The 17,276-nt window shown below is 42.0% G+C and overlaps 1 protein-coding gene across 2 annotated transcripts in view; it reads left to right on the plus strand.

Moving 5' to 3' along the window:
• The first annotated feature begins 5,935 nt into the window (after window positions 1-5,935).
• Window positions 5,936-17,276, plus strand: part of FAM83B (family with sequence similarity 83 member B) — a 67,768-nt gene continuing 56,427 nt past the window's right edge. For both annotated transcript variants that reach the window (XM_032771120.2, XM_075063424.1), the window contains exon 1: window positions 5,936-6,410. In XM_032771120.2, coding sequence (XP_032627011.1) covers window positions 5,967-6,410 — 444 coding nt within the window. In that variant the 5' untranslated portion in view covers window positions 5,936-5,966. The remainder of the gene's footprint in view (window positions 6,411-17,276) is intronic.

Consider the following 17,276-nt stretch of genomic DNA (forward strand, 5'->3'; position numbering starts at 1 on the left):
CTCTCTGCAGGGGCTGGGGGCAGCGGGGCTCGGCTCCCTGCCCCCTGGGGTTGCTCCGCTCGCCGCCAGCCCCTTGCCGGCCTGAGGGGCGGCGGGGACCGTGCCCCACGACCCGGCTAGTTTGTCCGGCTCGCCCCGCCCCTCCCCTTCCCCTGGCAGTCCCCAGCTGCGCCGCTCGGGTTTGAAAGCGGAGCCGCAGGGCCCAGGGGAGCAAAGGAGCGAGGCAGAGGCAGAGGCAGGGGCAGGGGCGGGGGGAAGCAAGGGCCAGAGGGGCGAGTTGCTGGATGATCAGCGGGGATAGGGCAATGGGAGGTGGGCCGTTAGGGGTGTGAAGGGGGCAACTTTGGGGCAGGGCAGTGAGAGCTAGGGGAAGGGGCCAGGGGGTTTTGAGCAGAGCTATAGAAGAGGCTGGGTGCTGCAGGCTTCACCCAGCCCCCTTCAGTCTGAGCTGCAGACTTGTTGGGACAAACATGCCCAGGAGCTGGGCTTTGTCTGAGCAGAAACGGCCAGACCTTGTGGGATCCAAGCTTGGCTGTGGGGGGTGGGACCTGCCTTGCACGCACACCCCACTGTGGGTGCACTCTGTGCTCCTCCAAGCTTGGCCTTGTGTGCCGCAGGGGTGACAGCCCACTCTGGCCTACTCTGAGCCTGTCCCGTTGCCTCACCCACCCAAGTAGTGAACTGGCCAAATAGCTACTAACAGGCTGGGTCACATGGAGTGGAGCCTGCCTGCTTGGCACACCACCACGAACAACACCACAATGGTTTTGGTCATGTCTTGGGGCAGCTCATCATCTCCACTGCCAGGGAGTTCACTCAGCAGGTAATGGCTAAGCCCACTGAAAACAATGTTCTGAAGGGCTCCATGGTCACAACTGCTCTGCTGACCCGGGTATGTGCCATTGGGTCCTTTCCCCCAGGCTTATTGTAGGGCCTGAAATTTCTTGGAGGCAAGGATGCAAGTAGAACTCACTCCAGCTTTTACCACTTCCCACTTGAAGTAAATAGTGGGTTGTTCTGCACTTCTTTGCACCTACTGAGCACCTATATAATTGCTGTTGGTTGGGTCTTTCTCCTATTTGTTTTATAGAAACTTTTCCAGCCTTGGCCATAGCTATCACAGGTTTAGTTTCCTAAAGGTCAATCAGCATTTGGTAGTTTTCATATTTGTGTCAAAGTTTAATTTTCTATCCTACAGAAATAATGATGTTCAACTTTTCCCTATTAAATTCTACTTTTCCTTTGACTGTAATAGAGTATTTTGGATCCTTTGGTAGGAAAGGCACTACATAGGTAGGGAATGCACTGTCATAAAACATCTATTCTGTTAGCAATTGGCTGAGCAAGGCTTTTGTGTATTGTCCACAGCTTTGATAATAGGAATAATTGGTTTAAAGGTGTATTGTTCCAATAACAGTCATAAAATCCACAAGCATCATATGTGATAGAGGTGAGGGATGTAGGGAGATGTTTGTGCATTGTCTCATTGATATATACCCACAGGTAGGTCATTGCCTAGAGTAATGTGCAATGTATAAGGGCCTGAATATGAAGCAGGACTCATTATTTATTTTGCATTTTCTATGTCTGTCATCCATTTTGTCATCTTTTGGAGGCTAACATGTTGTAAGTCCATTTCTATGAAGACACACACTTCCACTTCCTTCCCAAAATACAAGCTTTGTCTTGCTATGTTCCTGGTAGTAACATTGGAGAGAGCGGGGTATGTTAGCGTGAGCAAAAGTGAGCAAGCCTGTGCAGGATGCATGCAGAGTTTACATACTGTACCAACTGATTCAGCTGGAGCACGTGCTCTGAAATGCAAATCCCCTATTCATTCAGTGAAGCACATTTCAACTCTTGGTAGGAAAATTCTTTCTTGACCAACGTTAAGTATCCAGTCCCTATGTCCATAACTGGAAGATGGCTAATACAGTCAGGTGCACGCAACTAAACACAGGGAAAGCACTAGAACTGACAGTTGATGGTATATTTCAGAAGGTACCTGACAACTCTCTCACAGCCAGTCTGTTTTAAAGTATGTACACAAAGTCTGATTAATCAAAGTGCATTTGACATATACAAAGATAGGAAGATGGGTTTGATCCTGCAGATCCTTAGCGGTGTCAGTAATAGGGTTGCTGATGTAAGGATTGATCCTGAGAATGAGTCTTTGAAGACTCAAGCCCACTATAGAGAAACAATATACATGGTGGAAGGGACTTAAAAAAAATCTTTTGAAAGTCAGCACACTTTGTTTCTCAATTTAATCTCTGTGCTGATTTATATTAAAAAGCCCTCAAAAAACCAAAACCATATACTTTTTTAATATAGTGAAATTTTAACTAATTGATACACCATAAAAATATGAAAAGTTTAGTTTGCCTGATAGACCAATTGTCTAAATATCTGTTCTGTAGCGTACCTTTTACAAGTTCTTAACTTTCTATCAAGGTGCCCTTTCTATGCAATAACTCTTATGTTCTGGGGAGGGAAAAGACAATTGCAAGAGAGTTAGAGATGGTACTATCTACTTGATAGAATCATTTCAATTTGAGAGTCTTCTTTTGTCTGTACTTATCCACATACCAGACACTGATGTCCTTAATTCCAGATAATATGTTCCGTGTGTCTCACCTGCCTTGACTGCCTTCTTTTTCCATATGATAAACAGGAAATTTATTTAATTTCTTAAAAGGATGCTGCTTTTGACACTTTTATAAGCAACATTTTTTTCTAAGAAACATAATTACTCTTATGTGGGACAAAATACATTAATGCAGAAGTCTGCAGTCTTTTTTGAGATGGAGAGCCATATTGTATTTATAGCCTGCTACCATATGTCTTAGCCCATGTAATTGCATTTGACCTGTGTGTCATATTTAATAAATACATTTTCTTCAATAAAACAACAAGCAAAAGGCAAAGAACCCCCTGTCCTTATTTAAAAACAAAGGAAAAGGAAAAATATGAAAAATATCAAAAATATCAATGTTGGGCCAAATGCTTGGCTGGAATAAATCTGTAAAGCTCTATTAACTTAAACTGAACTCCAATCTACAACATCTGAGTTTCTAGGCCATTAAAAATAAGAAAATCAAACCATCTTTCCCTTAATCCCCATTGCAGAGACTTGCATGGACTAGTTAGAAGGAATGGAGAGTGGAACAAATGAAGCTTTGCCTCATTCATCCTGCATCAGTCCCCACACCCAATATTTGATATATATTTATTAGGGGTGGAGGTGCACACAGAATAAATTGAATAGCAATGCATACTGAAGAGAATAAAGCAAGAAAGTATCACGACAAAGGATAGAAGGGAAATATATACAGAAAGTAGAAATCCCTGCCTAACCATATTGTATAACACCACCGTTGAAGATTAGACACTGCCATGAGATCTATATAATTTAAAATGTAGTGTTATTTTTTCACTTGTTCTCAAGATGTCAATGTTTTATATTTGCGTGATCCTGTTCCAACTGTTGAAATCAATGGGAATTCCCATTCCCAACAACATTAGATACCACAGTAGTAACCAACTTTAGAAATACCTTAGAGAGAGCGACTTCAGTGGAATCAGGATCAGGCCCTTACCATCAAACTAACAATGCAATGATTAGAGTGATATTAGCCCTGGGAGAGTCCTACAAAAGTGCACTAACTGGTCAATTTAGTAGCTTGCATTAGTGAATTGTCTTCCCATTAATATTCAGTTGAATATCTATGAATTTTGTACTTAGTAACTTTTCACTCTTGATCTTAAATAGCTTTGAAAAAGTGTTGCCCTGTTGTTTGAGTTCACAAAACATTGATTTCAAAGTGAAACTATCTCAACTTCATGAGAGGCCTAATTTTGTCTTTTTAATTTTTTTGCTCCTTTATGCATCACAGACTGATTCTCCACAGCCTTGCACCATGTGTAGTCATTTGCATCTGTACAAAGTGTGTGTAAAGATGTTAATAATCCTATTTTATACCTACTTGTACCCACTGTGCAAGGCAGTGGATAATCAGCCCCTGCATATCTCCCATTGTAACACATCATAATCTCAGTCAGTGGACATGAACCAAGCCTCCTTTAGCTTACTGCTGCTAAGCACTGAAATCCGCCACTACAGTAGCAGCAAAAAAACTCCTCTCCCCTAGGCTCAAAAGCATAATATTTTGGGTGGTGATCTCTCCTTCTGCTGCCCCAGAGACAGAATTCAAATTGAATCCTTCCTGTGTCTGGCAGATGCCAGCCTCAGATTGGCCTTTTCCCATTTCTTTTAAGCTGCAGATTTAGCAATCTCCTCAACAGCAGTCTTGGTTTAATTGTTCACCCCTATTTCATCCTCCTTTATCCAGCTGATCTTTCCTCTCTTAGAAGGAATTTAGTTGTAAGACCAACAAATCTGTAGACACAAACATTACTTGGATTACTATCCAGAACTGAAAATAAATAATATCTGAACATTGGATTTTACAGTTAAGTTCGTACAGTGTGCTATAGGGAGCTTTTAATTTTTATTTCATTAGGCTTAATTTAAGTGGTATTTGGAAGCTATTTTCAGTTGCATTTTTGTATTATTTAGGCTATTTCAAATGTAGATTACTAAAGTAAATGAACACTGCACTTCTTGCAAAAATATTAGGAAGATCTACATATAAATAAAATATTTTATGTGCTCAATAAATAAGTTCAGTATAACATGTACATTTATTATTTACATAAATAATGCATTACTGCAAAATATCGTTAAATAGGCTTCCAACAAGGATTTTCACATTAATTTTCTAGCAACACATTAGGTATCTGCATCCTAAATTACTCTGCACTCAATAGCTGTTCCCCCAACTCCCTCTACTCTCTTTTGGTTATCTTTCTCTGAGTCACATTATGTTGTTACCATTGGGATTGGGAAGGTTCTACCATGTACCTGCTTTCAGTTCTACCTGACCACTTGAATGCTGCTCTCATGGGTTTCCAAGTTATAGCTTGCCTCCCTAGGCCAAAGATTGTAAGTAAACTGTAGAAGTTCAGTGGAGTTGTAGGTCTGTAAATGAGAGGAAAACTTGGCCCTATATTCTTTATGTACTTACTCCCCTTGTATGTACTACCTTTCTCTGTGGCAGCAGCCGCAACCTCCCTTCTGGTTTAATTGAAAAAAGAACATTTATGTGAGCAATAAAAAACTCCTGATTTTTTATTATTATTATTATTATTATTGTTTTTGTTTTAAATTAACAGTAGGATAAAAGCAGCTGCTCCAGAGGCAGAGCAGGGTGGAACTAGAAAACAGATTGCTGAGTCATAGTCTGATTCAAATGTGGGAGGAGAAAACTCTCTTTCAAGTAACTCATGAAAGTGAGATAGGCTGGCTTTGTTTCAAGCAGCAAGAGGATTAGATCTGCATGGTGAATAAAAAGGTAGATGAAGATAAGGACATCAAAGGCTGTGGTTTCAGAGAAGCCTGAGAAAAGGTATGTGTACAAGGGAGGAATATGAGAGACTAGAGCATAAAGAAGCAGGAATCAGAGCTGGGGTTTTAACACTTTTAAGAATGGTCCAACAAGCATAGAGTATTGAAACAATTGACTGGAGGAAATTTACATATTCATTCTCCACACACAGAACACGTGCTGTTTATACTACAAGACTAGGAATCATGAAATCTGGGATGTATTGCCAGCCCTGCCACAGACTCTACATATGAACCTCAGCAAATCACTTAACTCACAAGTGCCTCAGTTTCCCCATCTGAAAAAGGGGAGAATAATACCACTTGGCTTAGGTTTGTAAAGCTTACTTAATGAATTTTTCAAAGCACTTTGAAATCCTTAGATGGTGGGAGAGAAGGTTAAAGTATTATAATTAAAATTGCCAAAAACTGTAACTGTTTTCTTTCAATTTCCTCTCAGGTACATTTCATTGGTGCATGAATGGAAATTTAAAAGGTTTGTCATTAAATATTGGTGAAAATGGAAACATCATCTATGCTTTCATCTTTACATGATGAATGCAGATCAGAAAATTACATTGAACCTCATTACAAGGAATGGTATCGTGTAGCTATTGATGCTTTAATTGAAGGAGGTTTAGAAGCCTACCAAGAATTTCTTTCCAAAGAGAGATGTTCAGAGTTCCTAGCAGAAGAAGAAATTAATTATATTTTGAACACTGTTCAGAAACTTCCTCAAAACACAGTTTATTCCTCTGACAATGCTGTTGATGATACCTCTTCTTCGGGTACTTATTGGCCTATTGAATCTGATGTGGAAGCTCCGAACCTTGACTTGGGCTGGCCCTATCTGATGCCTGGAAAGTCTGGAGGTACAAATATTGACCTACTTTTTCATCCACCACGAGTACAGCCTTTCACAATAAAGGAAACTATTAGGAAGATGATAAGAGAAGCAAGAAAGGTAAACAGTTTAAACAATATTTATATTCAAAGACTGTGGAAATAATTTGATATTTATTGTCTTTTTGTGCATACTGTCAATGGGAAGAAAAATCTGGCTGAAAGAAAAGTGGATGTAAAAAATTATTGGATTGAGGCCTTTGATAGGCACATAAGAAATGCCTAGACAATTGACAGACCTGTTGTTTTTACCTCAGCTTTCCTTATGTTGAATATAAACTGAATCTTCATATGAATGTTATAATAACAAATCTGGAACATTGGACTAGATCCTTAGCTGGTGTCATTCAGTCTAGCTCCAAGATCTATCCAATTTGTTATTTTGCTGTGATTAGGTGTTTGTGTGTGCATGTGAAGTTGTCTCAGTCCAATTCTTGTGAAAATTTTGCTGACTTACATGTACCAGAATCATGTTTCTTGAAGTGCTCAGGAAGCAAGATTTTTGTGACTTTGAATACAACTCCTGCTTACAGTAATAGAACAGAAAAGCACAAAAGAGGGGTAAGAAGAAGTGTTATATAAATAGCAATTGGTCCATGAAGTCTGGTATCCTGCCTTCAGAAATTGCCAATGCCTGACACATGAGGAAAAGGTGAATGTTATCCCACAAATTGTACTTAATTTACTGTGGAATGTTGGATACGTGGGGGGCGGGGGGAATCTTTATGCAGGGATCAGGAATGTATATCAAGAACTTGCATGCACACTCATCTTGCAAAACAAATAGAGGTATTATTTTAAGCCTACTGGCCTTGACGTATTACCTTTTAGCTGTACATTATCATATTTAGCTTAGCCATTGATCACTGTGTATGCTGCTGGAAAGCTATAGAAAAGTATTATCACACTTTAAATTGCTTACAGTTTCAGAAGAGTCTCAATCTTGGATCAATATTTCTTTAAAATGGAAGCAAGACATACAAAGTTTACTAATTTTAAGCTGTGATATATGAGGCACCTATCGGCTTTTTGTAACTGAAAGCTGTATAAGCAAATACTCATCTATCCAAAGAAAATACATGACTTAAAGCCCCACACTTACCTCAGTAATGTGGTATGGAGGGGCACTGGAAGAGTGTAGGCTCAGATTCAGCAGTCCATCCCTATTCACCAAACCACTTACCAAAAAGTTTCACTTTAGGCCCTGTTTCATGTACGATGTGCTAAGTAAAAACATGAAATGACTCCACGTTTCTAACATTAAATTGGCTCTTTATTAAGAGAACTAGTTACAGGCATGCTGCAACTGTAGCTAGGATTTAAGCCAGGGGAATACAAATTGGCTTTGTGGTGCCTCCTCCAAACCCTTCTCTCTTGCAACCTGTGCTCCTCCCTCCAAGTTCCCTGCAGATGGTTGCAGGTCGTGGTTAAGCCTACCAAGGGCACACAAGTATGTACTCAATTTTAAGCTCCTGCTGAAGTGCTTTGCTGAAAAAACATGGGTTTAATCATGTGCTGAAATGCTTTGCTGAATTGGGGCCATAAAGAGGAAGTGGACTGGCAAGGGAATGGTGAGAAAAGGCAGTTATGTGGTGGTATTTTTCTACCACTGTGGTGCTGCCACCAATCCATCGCTACTGTTTGCTTACTGGTACTGCTGCATGTTGGGAAGAAAACAGTCTAGTTGCAAGGGAGGGAGGAATTAGGAAGAGTTGGTCTTCATGGCATATTCCTTTCTGAATGAGTCAGAATACTGTATTTATGTTAATGCTCCTGTTAGCAGCAATAATTCTGCCAATTTATTCTAATCTCCTTTCCCTGTTGGAGAGCCTGATCCATGAAAACCCTCTTCCCCTAGGGAAAGCAACTGACAGCACAGTTAGCCATGCTGCCAGTACTGGCTTCCGCTTGTGGAAGGGGCTTGGAGTACCAAAAAGACATACTGACTTCTCTCTTAAGACCTGAGATTGTGAGGAGTGGCATGTCTTTTCTGTGTACGCGTTTCTTTCTGTCTATAGTCCATGCTGCTTCCACTGGTTCTGCCCTGTGCAGGAGATGCTGCCACATGAATGCTCAAAATTTGGGGCAAATACTCCTCCTCTGTGTGTTGATATGAGAAAGGTTGGATGTGACCCTTACTGTTTTTAAGGAAGGATCTATGTACAGTACTTTAAATAAAGTATTGGAGATCTAAATAACTTGAATGTTAATTAAGAGAATGTTTTGTAGTTGAAGTTACTGATGAATGAGCAATGATAAGACAGAACAAAGACTTGATTAGTTGATCGGTGTAATACAAAACAGGAAAAAAGCCTTGTGGTGATATAGATAAGGTTCTTCAAGTCGTTAACATTCAGTCTTGAAGGGGGAAATGGTATTTATCTGGGTTTTAAAACTCTTTTTCTTTTATCTGCAGGTATGTGATTCATGCATAGTTACACTTAAAGAAAGGTGCACTGTAGGGGAGGTACTTATAATTAGCTGCAGTACAAATGTTTTAAGTCAGTTTGTAAACATTAGAATTCCAGAAAGGACCAGATAACTTGCTTGGCAGAGGTAGGTTATGTTGAGACATTTTCATTAAAAGGTGTTACTTGTTGCATAATGGGGAATGGTCAAATGAGACTGTCCTCAGGAAGGAGAACTTCATTTGTAGTTTGGTGATGAGGCCCCAGATGTTTCATATCTTATCTCACCCACACTGAAGTCAATAAGAATTTCAGCTTTAATGGAATAGAAGCAAACGTTAAGTGTGCAAGGTAAACTAGCTTGAGACTGGTGGTGGTGGTGACTGATCCATAAAATAATCTAGATGCTCTTTAAATTTTGGGAGATTTACAGGGGAAAGATTACCTTAAGGGTGAACTAATTTTTCTTGACCTCTTTCCTCAAGGATGGATGCAACAACATGTGATTTAGTAAAATAATTACGTATCTTAATTTTGTCTGCTGCTTTCTTTACTGAGGCATGTTTTGTAAATATAATCACTGACTAATGATGAATTTACCCTGACATTCTTCCTCTGGCAGACGTAAGGCCAAGCTGTGCCAGGGGAAAAAAATAATAATATCCATAAAAGATGTCAGAAAAGAATTTTGCCAATAATGTTTTCCTTATCAACTTAGCTTATTGTCAATACATTGACTTTAAAAATTAAGTTTAAGTGCTACCATAGTAATATGAAAACTCAGGATGGTGAAATAGTAAGAAAAAGTACAAAGCCACCTTGAAGCAGCTTCATGATTTTGAGCCTCCTCTGAAGAGAAATTGAGGATGGAGCAGGGTAGATAAGGCCTCCAGAAATAAGGCAACTGGCTTGTTATCCTCATCCTTCAGAGATTTTTCAATAACCCTAGGCTGTTTTCCAAATTCCTCTGGAGTTCAAGATGCTATAAAAGGACTGACCCATTGCACCTGGTGGATAATATTTCTCCCCCCAGATAATTACTCTTCTGGGCACTAGTATCAAGAAGACTACTCCTTTGTTTTGGGTCAACACAAAACTTCCTTATCTTACTGTCCAGTATCATGGGTAACTCAATAATAAAATATTCCTTCCATGTGTTCCTTATTGACATATCTTCACAGTTGCCTCCAATATTATCAGGTCTGAGACTTGCATACTGTGGTGTGGCAAAGAAATGAGAAAAATACTACATCAATATATCAGGTGTGACAGTTGTTCAGAGATGTCACGGCAGGGAGGGAAGAGGACAGACAAGTGGGTATGAAGCTGGGAGGTGTACTTCCTGGCAATGTGTCTTCCTCTCATTTTATGAGCTTGGTTTCTATCTCTTCCCTAAATCACTCACATGTTCCTGCCAAGTCTAATAGTGGGCATCCAAATATTGATCAGCACCTCTTGGAAATCATTCAGTTTACTTTCTACAGAATCACCTAGTTCAGATAACACCATGAGGTTTGGTTTCCACCACAAAGGTAGGATGTTTGGAAAACAATTCTCAGTGCTTACTGCAGTACATTTAGAATTTTTGACAGCGTATAAATAAGTTAAGATACACACCAGATGTTGGAAACAATTCTTGAAAATGCCTAAGCATATTTTTTCTGTATTTCAAAAGATGTTTTAAAAATAACAAGCAACCAAAACTCCAAACATGCACTCTTTACACTAAATTGCATTTATTTATGTGAATAGTCCTATGAGCCACAATTTTCAAACATGGTTTTTCTGAAATCGATGTAAGTTGTGGGGCCCAGTCCTTTCATAAGTAAGGCTACTTAATGAATGTATGTGGCCAAACTTGTGCATCAAGTTTGAAAATCTTGGGCATCACCTTCAGTTGGACTATCAATTTGAGAAAAGACTGCAAAACTGGGACCCTAGAAAACATTAAAACTACACTGTAAAATAGACTTTTAGTAAATGTAGTGGGACTCATGGCAGAAACTTACTGACTAAGAAAGAAGTACCAACTCTGTTTGAATTTAACTCAAGAAAGATGCAGGTCCACACAGAAAGTAACTGCTTATGCTGTCTTCCAGTTCACAAGACTTAAAGTGATTCAGTTGCTTGGATCTAGTTATGAACCTAGAAGACGACTGTATGTACAATAAGAAACTAATTCTTCTTTGAGTGATTGCACTTGTCCATTATGGTTGGGAAGGGGAGAGGATGTGCCGCACACCTCGTACACCAGTGCTGGAGAATTTTCCCTAACAGAACCCAGAGGGGCGGCCCCACTATGACCTGGTGTTCCTTGTGCTCTGAGCTAAGGTTATAAAGCAGGGGTCTCAAACTCAAATGACCACAAGGGCCATATGAGGTCTAGTGCATTGGCCCGAGGGCCGCATCACTGACACCCCCACCCTCACTGCCCCGGCCCTGCCTTCACTCCACCCCTTCCATTAGGCCCCGGCTCTTCCCACCCCTGCCCTGCCTCTTTCCACCGCCTTCCCTAAAGGCCCCACCCCAATGCTGCCCCTTCCCTGTCATCAGGGGGTGCAGGAGGGGTGCAGGGTGTGGCAGGGGCTCAGGGCAGGGAGTTGGGGTGTAGGAGGGTGTGGGGTGCGGCAGAGGGCTCAGGGCAGGGAGTTGGTGTGTAGGGTGCAAGAGGGGTGAGGGGTCCGGCAGGGGGTCAGGGTGGAGCAGGTGGCTCAGGGCAGGGAGTTGAGGTGCAGGAGGGGTGTGAGGCAATGGAAGAGCCCTCTCCCTCCTCTCTGTCCCCCTCCGTCCCGAAGGGATGTGCTGCCAGCAGCTTAAGGGAGCGATGCGGGCCTTGTGGTGCCACGGGGGGCAATCCCGCGGGCCAGATTTGGGCCACGGGCTGTAGTTTGCCCATCCCTGGCCTGGAGGTAGGCAGAAGGGTGGGGGGGCGCGGGGAACTTGGCGGGGAGCTTGGCAGGCCGTGTGTTTGAGCCCCGCGGGCCGCGTGTTTGAGACCCCTGTTATAAAGGGTAGAGCCACCATGCCCATCCTACAGTTCCTTCTTATCAGTGGTCAGAACATGCTCTCTGATCTTTCCTTTAGAGAACTTGCTGGGTTTAGTTAATGGTACTCATTTTTGGGTCCTTAGACCTCTTTTTCTTCTTTTTTTAATCAGTAGTTCACAATTAATTGTCAGTGGACTCCAGATTCTGCCTTGTACTGGAGGAACCTATGCCAAGGTCCCTTGTCTTCAAACCCTGCTTTGGGTGTCACAAACCAGTGTTTGTGAGTAACTCGCACTCACTGCCTGAAGTGCCTCGGTGAGGATGAAGTCAGGGACAGGCGTTTGATTTTTTTTCAGGGGCTTCAAGATAAGAACCAAGAAGCAGAGAGAAGAACGTCTCCAGTACATCCTTGTGGATGCCACTGCTGGCCTAACATCAATATCAGTTCAGTTGACTAGAGGGAGTTCCTCACCATGCGCGAGTGTTCCCTGGTCTTACCTGCAGACAGAGGGAGGAGGATATCCTCCTCACTAGAGCACTCCTCCAAGAGGTACAAGTGCTTGGAGCACCCTCACCCTCCAAAGCCAAAGAAGAGAATGGCCTCCACGTTGTTAAAGTCCTCGTTGCGGAACTCTGCAACTGCAGAAGCTGCTAGCCAATCTGGTATTGAAGATAAAATGTGCCTTTCAGCCCACTGCTCCCTGTTGTTGCATCCTAGTGGCTCGACCAACCTAGAGCTGATGTGTCTGATTCCCATACTGGGACTGGTGAGGCTGTCTGCTTCTTCAGTGCAGATGCTGGAGGTGCTGCCTTTGCTCAAAGAAGGTCATTTTGGTACTGAGTACTCCGGAGCCTTATGCAGATGTAAAGGATCTGCTGAGCTTCTCAGTACCACCCTGACCAATTATTCAGTCTGACAATGCCTTGCCAGGCCTGTTGTGACAATAGGAGTTACAAATTTACCCAAATTGTGAGTTCAACTGTAAAAAAGTATGTAAAAATTCATAAGAGGTTATAATAACCTATAATAAATGTCAATGGGAAAAGGTTTGAAAGAAAGACAGAATAACTGAATTAGTCTAGACCAAAAGGCCAAGTTGATATGATTTCAACACAATCCTTGAGTTATGCTAGTAGTCTAAATAATAAGATGGGTGAACTAGAATGCCTTGTATAAAATGAGGCTATTGATATAACAGGCATCACAGAATCTTGGTGAATTATGAAAATCAATAGGACACAGTAATATCAGGGTACAAAATATATAGGAATGACTGAGTAGCTTGTGCTGGTGGAGGAGTGGCACTATATGTGAAAGAACATAGAATCAAATGAAGTAAAAATCTTAAATGAACCAAACTGTACCATAGAATTTTTATGGATAATAATTCCAGGCTCAAATAATAAGAATATAGCAGTAGGAATATATTACAGACCACCTGACCAGGATGGTGATAATGACTGTGAAATGCTCAGGGAGATTAGAGAGGCTATTAAAATAAACTCAGTAATAATGGGGGATTTCAGCTATATCCATATTGACTGGGTACATATCCCCTTGGAACGGGATGCAGAGATAAAGTTTCTTGACACTTTAAATGACTGCTTCTTGGAGCAACTAGTCCTGGAATCCACAAGAGGAGAGGCAATTCTTGATTTAGTCCTAAGTGGAGCACAGGGTCAGGTCCAAGAGGTGATTATAGGTGGACCGCTTGGTAATAGTGACCATAATATAATTAAATTTAAACATCTCTGTGGTGGGGAAAACACCACAGCAGCCCAACAGCGTAGCATTTAATTTCAGAAAGGAGAACGACACAAAAATGAGGAAGCTAGTTAAACAGAAATTAAAAGGTACAGCATCAAAAGTAAAATCCCTGCAAGCTGCATGGAAACTTTTTAAAGGAACCATAATAGAGGCTCAACTTAAATGTATACCCCAAATTAATATACGTAGTAAGAGAACCAAAAAAGCGCCACCCTGGCTAAACATCAGAGTAAAAGAAGCAGTGACAGGCAAAAAGGCATCCTTTGAAAAAATGAAAGTTAAATCCTAGTGAGGAAAATAGAAAGGAGCATAAACTCTGGCAAATGAAGTGTAAAAATATAATTAGGAAGGCCAAAAAAGAATTTGAAGAACAGCTAGCCAAAGACTCAAAAAGTATTAGCAAAAAAATTAAGTACATCAGAAGCAGGAAGCCTGCTAAACAACCAATGGGGTCACTGGATGATCAAGGTGCTAAAGGAGCACTCAAGGATGATAAGGTCATTGTGGAGACAGTAAATTAATTGTTTGCATCAGTCTTCACGGTTGAGGATGTGACGGAGATCCCCAAACCTGAGCCATTCTTTTTAGGTGACAAATTGAGGAGCTGTCCCAGATTGAGGTGTCATTAGAAGAGGTTTTGGAACAAATTGATAAACTAAACAGTAATTAGTCACCAGGACCAGATGGTATTCATCCAAGAGTTTTGAAGGAACTCAAATGTGAAATTGCAGAACTACTAACTGTGGTTTGTAACCTATCATTTAAATCAGCTTCTGAACCAAATGACTGGAGGATAGCTAATGTGACACCAATTTTTAAAAAGAGCTCCAGAGGTGACCTTGGCAATTATAGACAGGTAAGCCTGACTTAAGTACCAAGCAAACTGGTTGAAACTGTAGTAAAAAACAAAATTGTCAGACACATAGATGAACATCTTATGTTTGTCTGTCTGTTTTGTTTGAAGGACTGTGTGCTGTGGCTGGCAGTTGGAAGCTGTGAGCTTCTAAACAAGGTTTGAAATCTAGAAGCCTCTGTTCATTGGCTGAGCCTTAGTCAGAGGATGGGGCTATCAGGAAGTCCAAGGCTTTATAAAGCAGTGAGTCAGCGACCAGGGGCTGCTAATAGGGATTTTCGAGAGGGAGTTTGGAAGGGGAGTGGGAAGGGGGTGAGGTACGCTTGCCATTCTTTAAAACCTTTAAACTAAACTATAATCAGAACTTCTTGATTTAAACAAAATCCCTGTCAGTAACCTATGTAGATGTAGGGGAGAATGCAGGCAGAAGCCCAGTAGGAGAGTGGGGGCTATCCTGTTTATTGCACTCAGTGTACCATGTATGATTATCTACCCTGTGGGCGGGTGGCATGTGTGTGCATTTGGTGCAAGGAGCACCTGGCTCTCAGAGACCAGGGTGGTGGAACTGGAGGAGCTAAGGGAGGCAGAGAGGTATATTGATGAGACTTTCCGGGACACTGTAGAATTGTCCTACCTGTGGTCAGATAGCCCCTGTGCTGTTAAGGAGGATGAAAGGCTCAGGGAAGGAAAGCAGTCAATGGGAGCAGAGGAAAACCTTCCCATAGTTGAGACCCTCCTTCCAGATGATGTTGGGGTATGCTCTCGCACTGAGGTTCTCTCCAGTGGAGGGAACTCCAGTCATTAGGAAAAAGCAGGTGTTAGTAATGGGAGATAGCTGGGTTTGTGATGACCGGGAGAACCGTATGGTGACTTGCCTGCCTAGTGCGATGGTTGCGGATCTCTTGAGGCATCTAGATAGATTTATGTGTAGTGCTGGGGAGGAGCCAGTGGTCATGGTACGTGTAGGTACCAATGACATAGGGAAGGATATAAGAGACATCCTGGAAGCCAAATTTAGGCTGCTAGGAAAGAGACTGAAATCCAGGACCTCTATGGTGGCATTCTCAGAAAAGCTTCCAGTTCTACATGCAGGGCCAGGTAGGCAGGCAGAGCTTCAGAGTCTCAATGCGTGGATGAGACGATGGCGTAGGGAGGAGGGGTTTAGATTTATTGGGAACTGGGGAAATTTGGGATGGGGGGAGCCTGTACAGGAGAGATGGGCTCCACCTAAACCAAAGTGGATCCAGACTGCTGGCACTTAACATAAAAAAGGTTGCAGAGCAGTTTTTAATCTAAGAGATGGCAGGGGGTGCGGAGGGTGGGAGCCGATTTCTGCATACGAGCAAGTGGATTGGACAAAGACTTCTCTTAGAGATTTTCTAGGGTTTAGTCAGAAGGAGAGGATGGAAGAGGATAAAGTATGGGCCAGATCAGATGAGAAACATTCACGTAAAAAAGAATCTGACACATCAGAAAAGGGAAGACAAATAAACAGTGACAAGTATTTGAAGTGCTTGTACACAAATGCTAGAAGTCTAAATAATAAGATGGGTGAACTAGAGTGTCTCGTGTTAAAGGAGGATACTGATATAATTGGCATCACAGAAACCTGGTTGAGTGAGGACAATCAATGGGACACACTCATTCCGGGGTACAAAATATATCAGAAGGACAGAACAGGTCGTGGCGGGGTGGTGGGGGGGCGGGGTGGCGGCACTATATGTGAAAGAAAATGTAGAATCAAATGAAGTAAAATCTTAAATGAATCCACATTTCCATAGAATCTCTATGATAGTAATTGCATGCTTATTAAGAATATAACAGTAGGGATCTTATGCCACCTGACCAGGAGAGTGATAGTGAAGATGAATGCTAAGGACATTAGAGAGCTATCAAAATAAAGACTCATAAAATTGGGATATTTCAATTATCCCATGTGATGGTACATGTACCCTCAGGATGAAATGAAGAGCACAATTTCTTGATACCTTAAATGATGCTTCTTGGAGAAAACTGGTACCGGAGCCACAAGGGAGAGCAATTCCTCGATTTAGTCCTGATGGAGCCAGGATCTGGTAATATAATAGGACCACTGGAAATAGTGACATGAAATCATGATGGTGGTGAGAAAGTGAATAAGAAAGTTATTACTTGTTCCATGATATAAGAACTAGGGTCAGGCAAGTTTAAAACAATGAAATTAATGGGCAGCAGGTTTAAAAAATAAATCGCACAGTCAACCATGGAACTCCTTGCCCTGAGGAGGTGTGAAGTCTAGGCCTGTTCTCACTAGCGATAATATCGAATTAGCTAAAATCGGTTTAATAAAACTGATATTATAAATTCAATTTCACGTGGCACACTAGACAGTAATTCGGCGTTGTGCGTCATGTCCGATGCTAGCGTCGATTCTGAGGTTGCATGTGGTAGCTATTCCATAGCTATCCATAGTTCCGCAGTTCTCCCCCCCCCTTGGAATTTGGTGAATCATTGTCGTGGTGTGGTCTGGGTAAATGTCGTCGTTATTCCTTCCTCGGGAAAACAACAGCTGACATCCTTTCGCCGCGTTTTCCCTGGTTGCCCTGGCAGACGCCATAGCACGGCAACCGTGGAGCCCGTTCAGCTCTTTTTTTTTCCGCACCGTAGTGTACTGGATGCCGGGACAGAGCGATATCCAGCGCTACACGAGACAGCATTCATTTGCTTTTGCATGATGCCGAGATGTTACCGTCTTCTGTACCATCTATTGCCGGAGTAAACTGGCAATGATGACGGTTATCTCTCTCCCTCTGTACGTCGCTGCTATCAGGAGTGCCCTGGCTGAGATTGGCCGTGGGCGCAAAAGCAAATTGGGAATGACTCCCTGAGTCAATCCCTCTTATGGTTTCTAAAAATAGAGTCAGTCCTGCTA

Source organism: Chelonoidis abingdonii, chromosome 3 (assembly GCF_003597395.2).
Source record: "Chelonoidis abingdonii isolate Lonesome George chromosome 3, CheloAbing_2.0, whole genome shotgun sequence".
In the NCBI taxonomy this organism is placed as follows: Eukaryota; Metazoa; Chordata; order Testudines; family Testudinidae; genus Chelonoidis; species Chelonoidis abingdonii.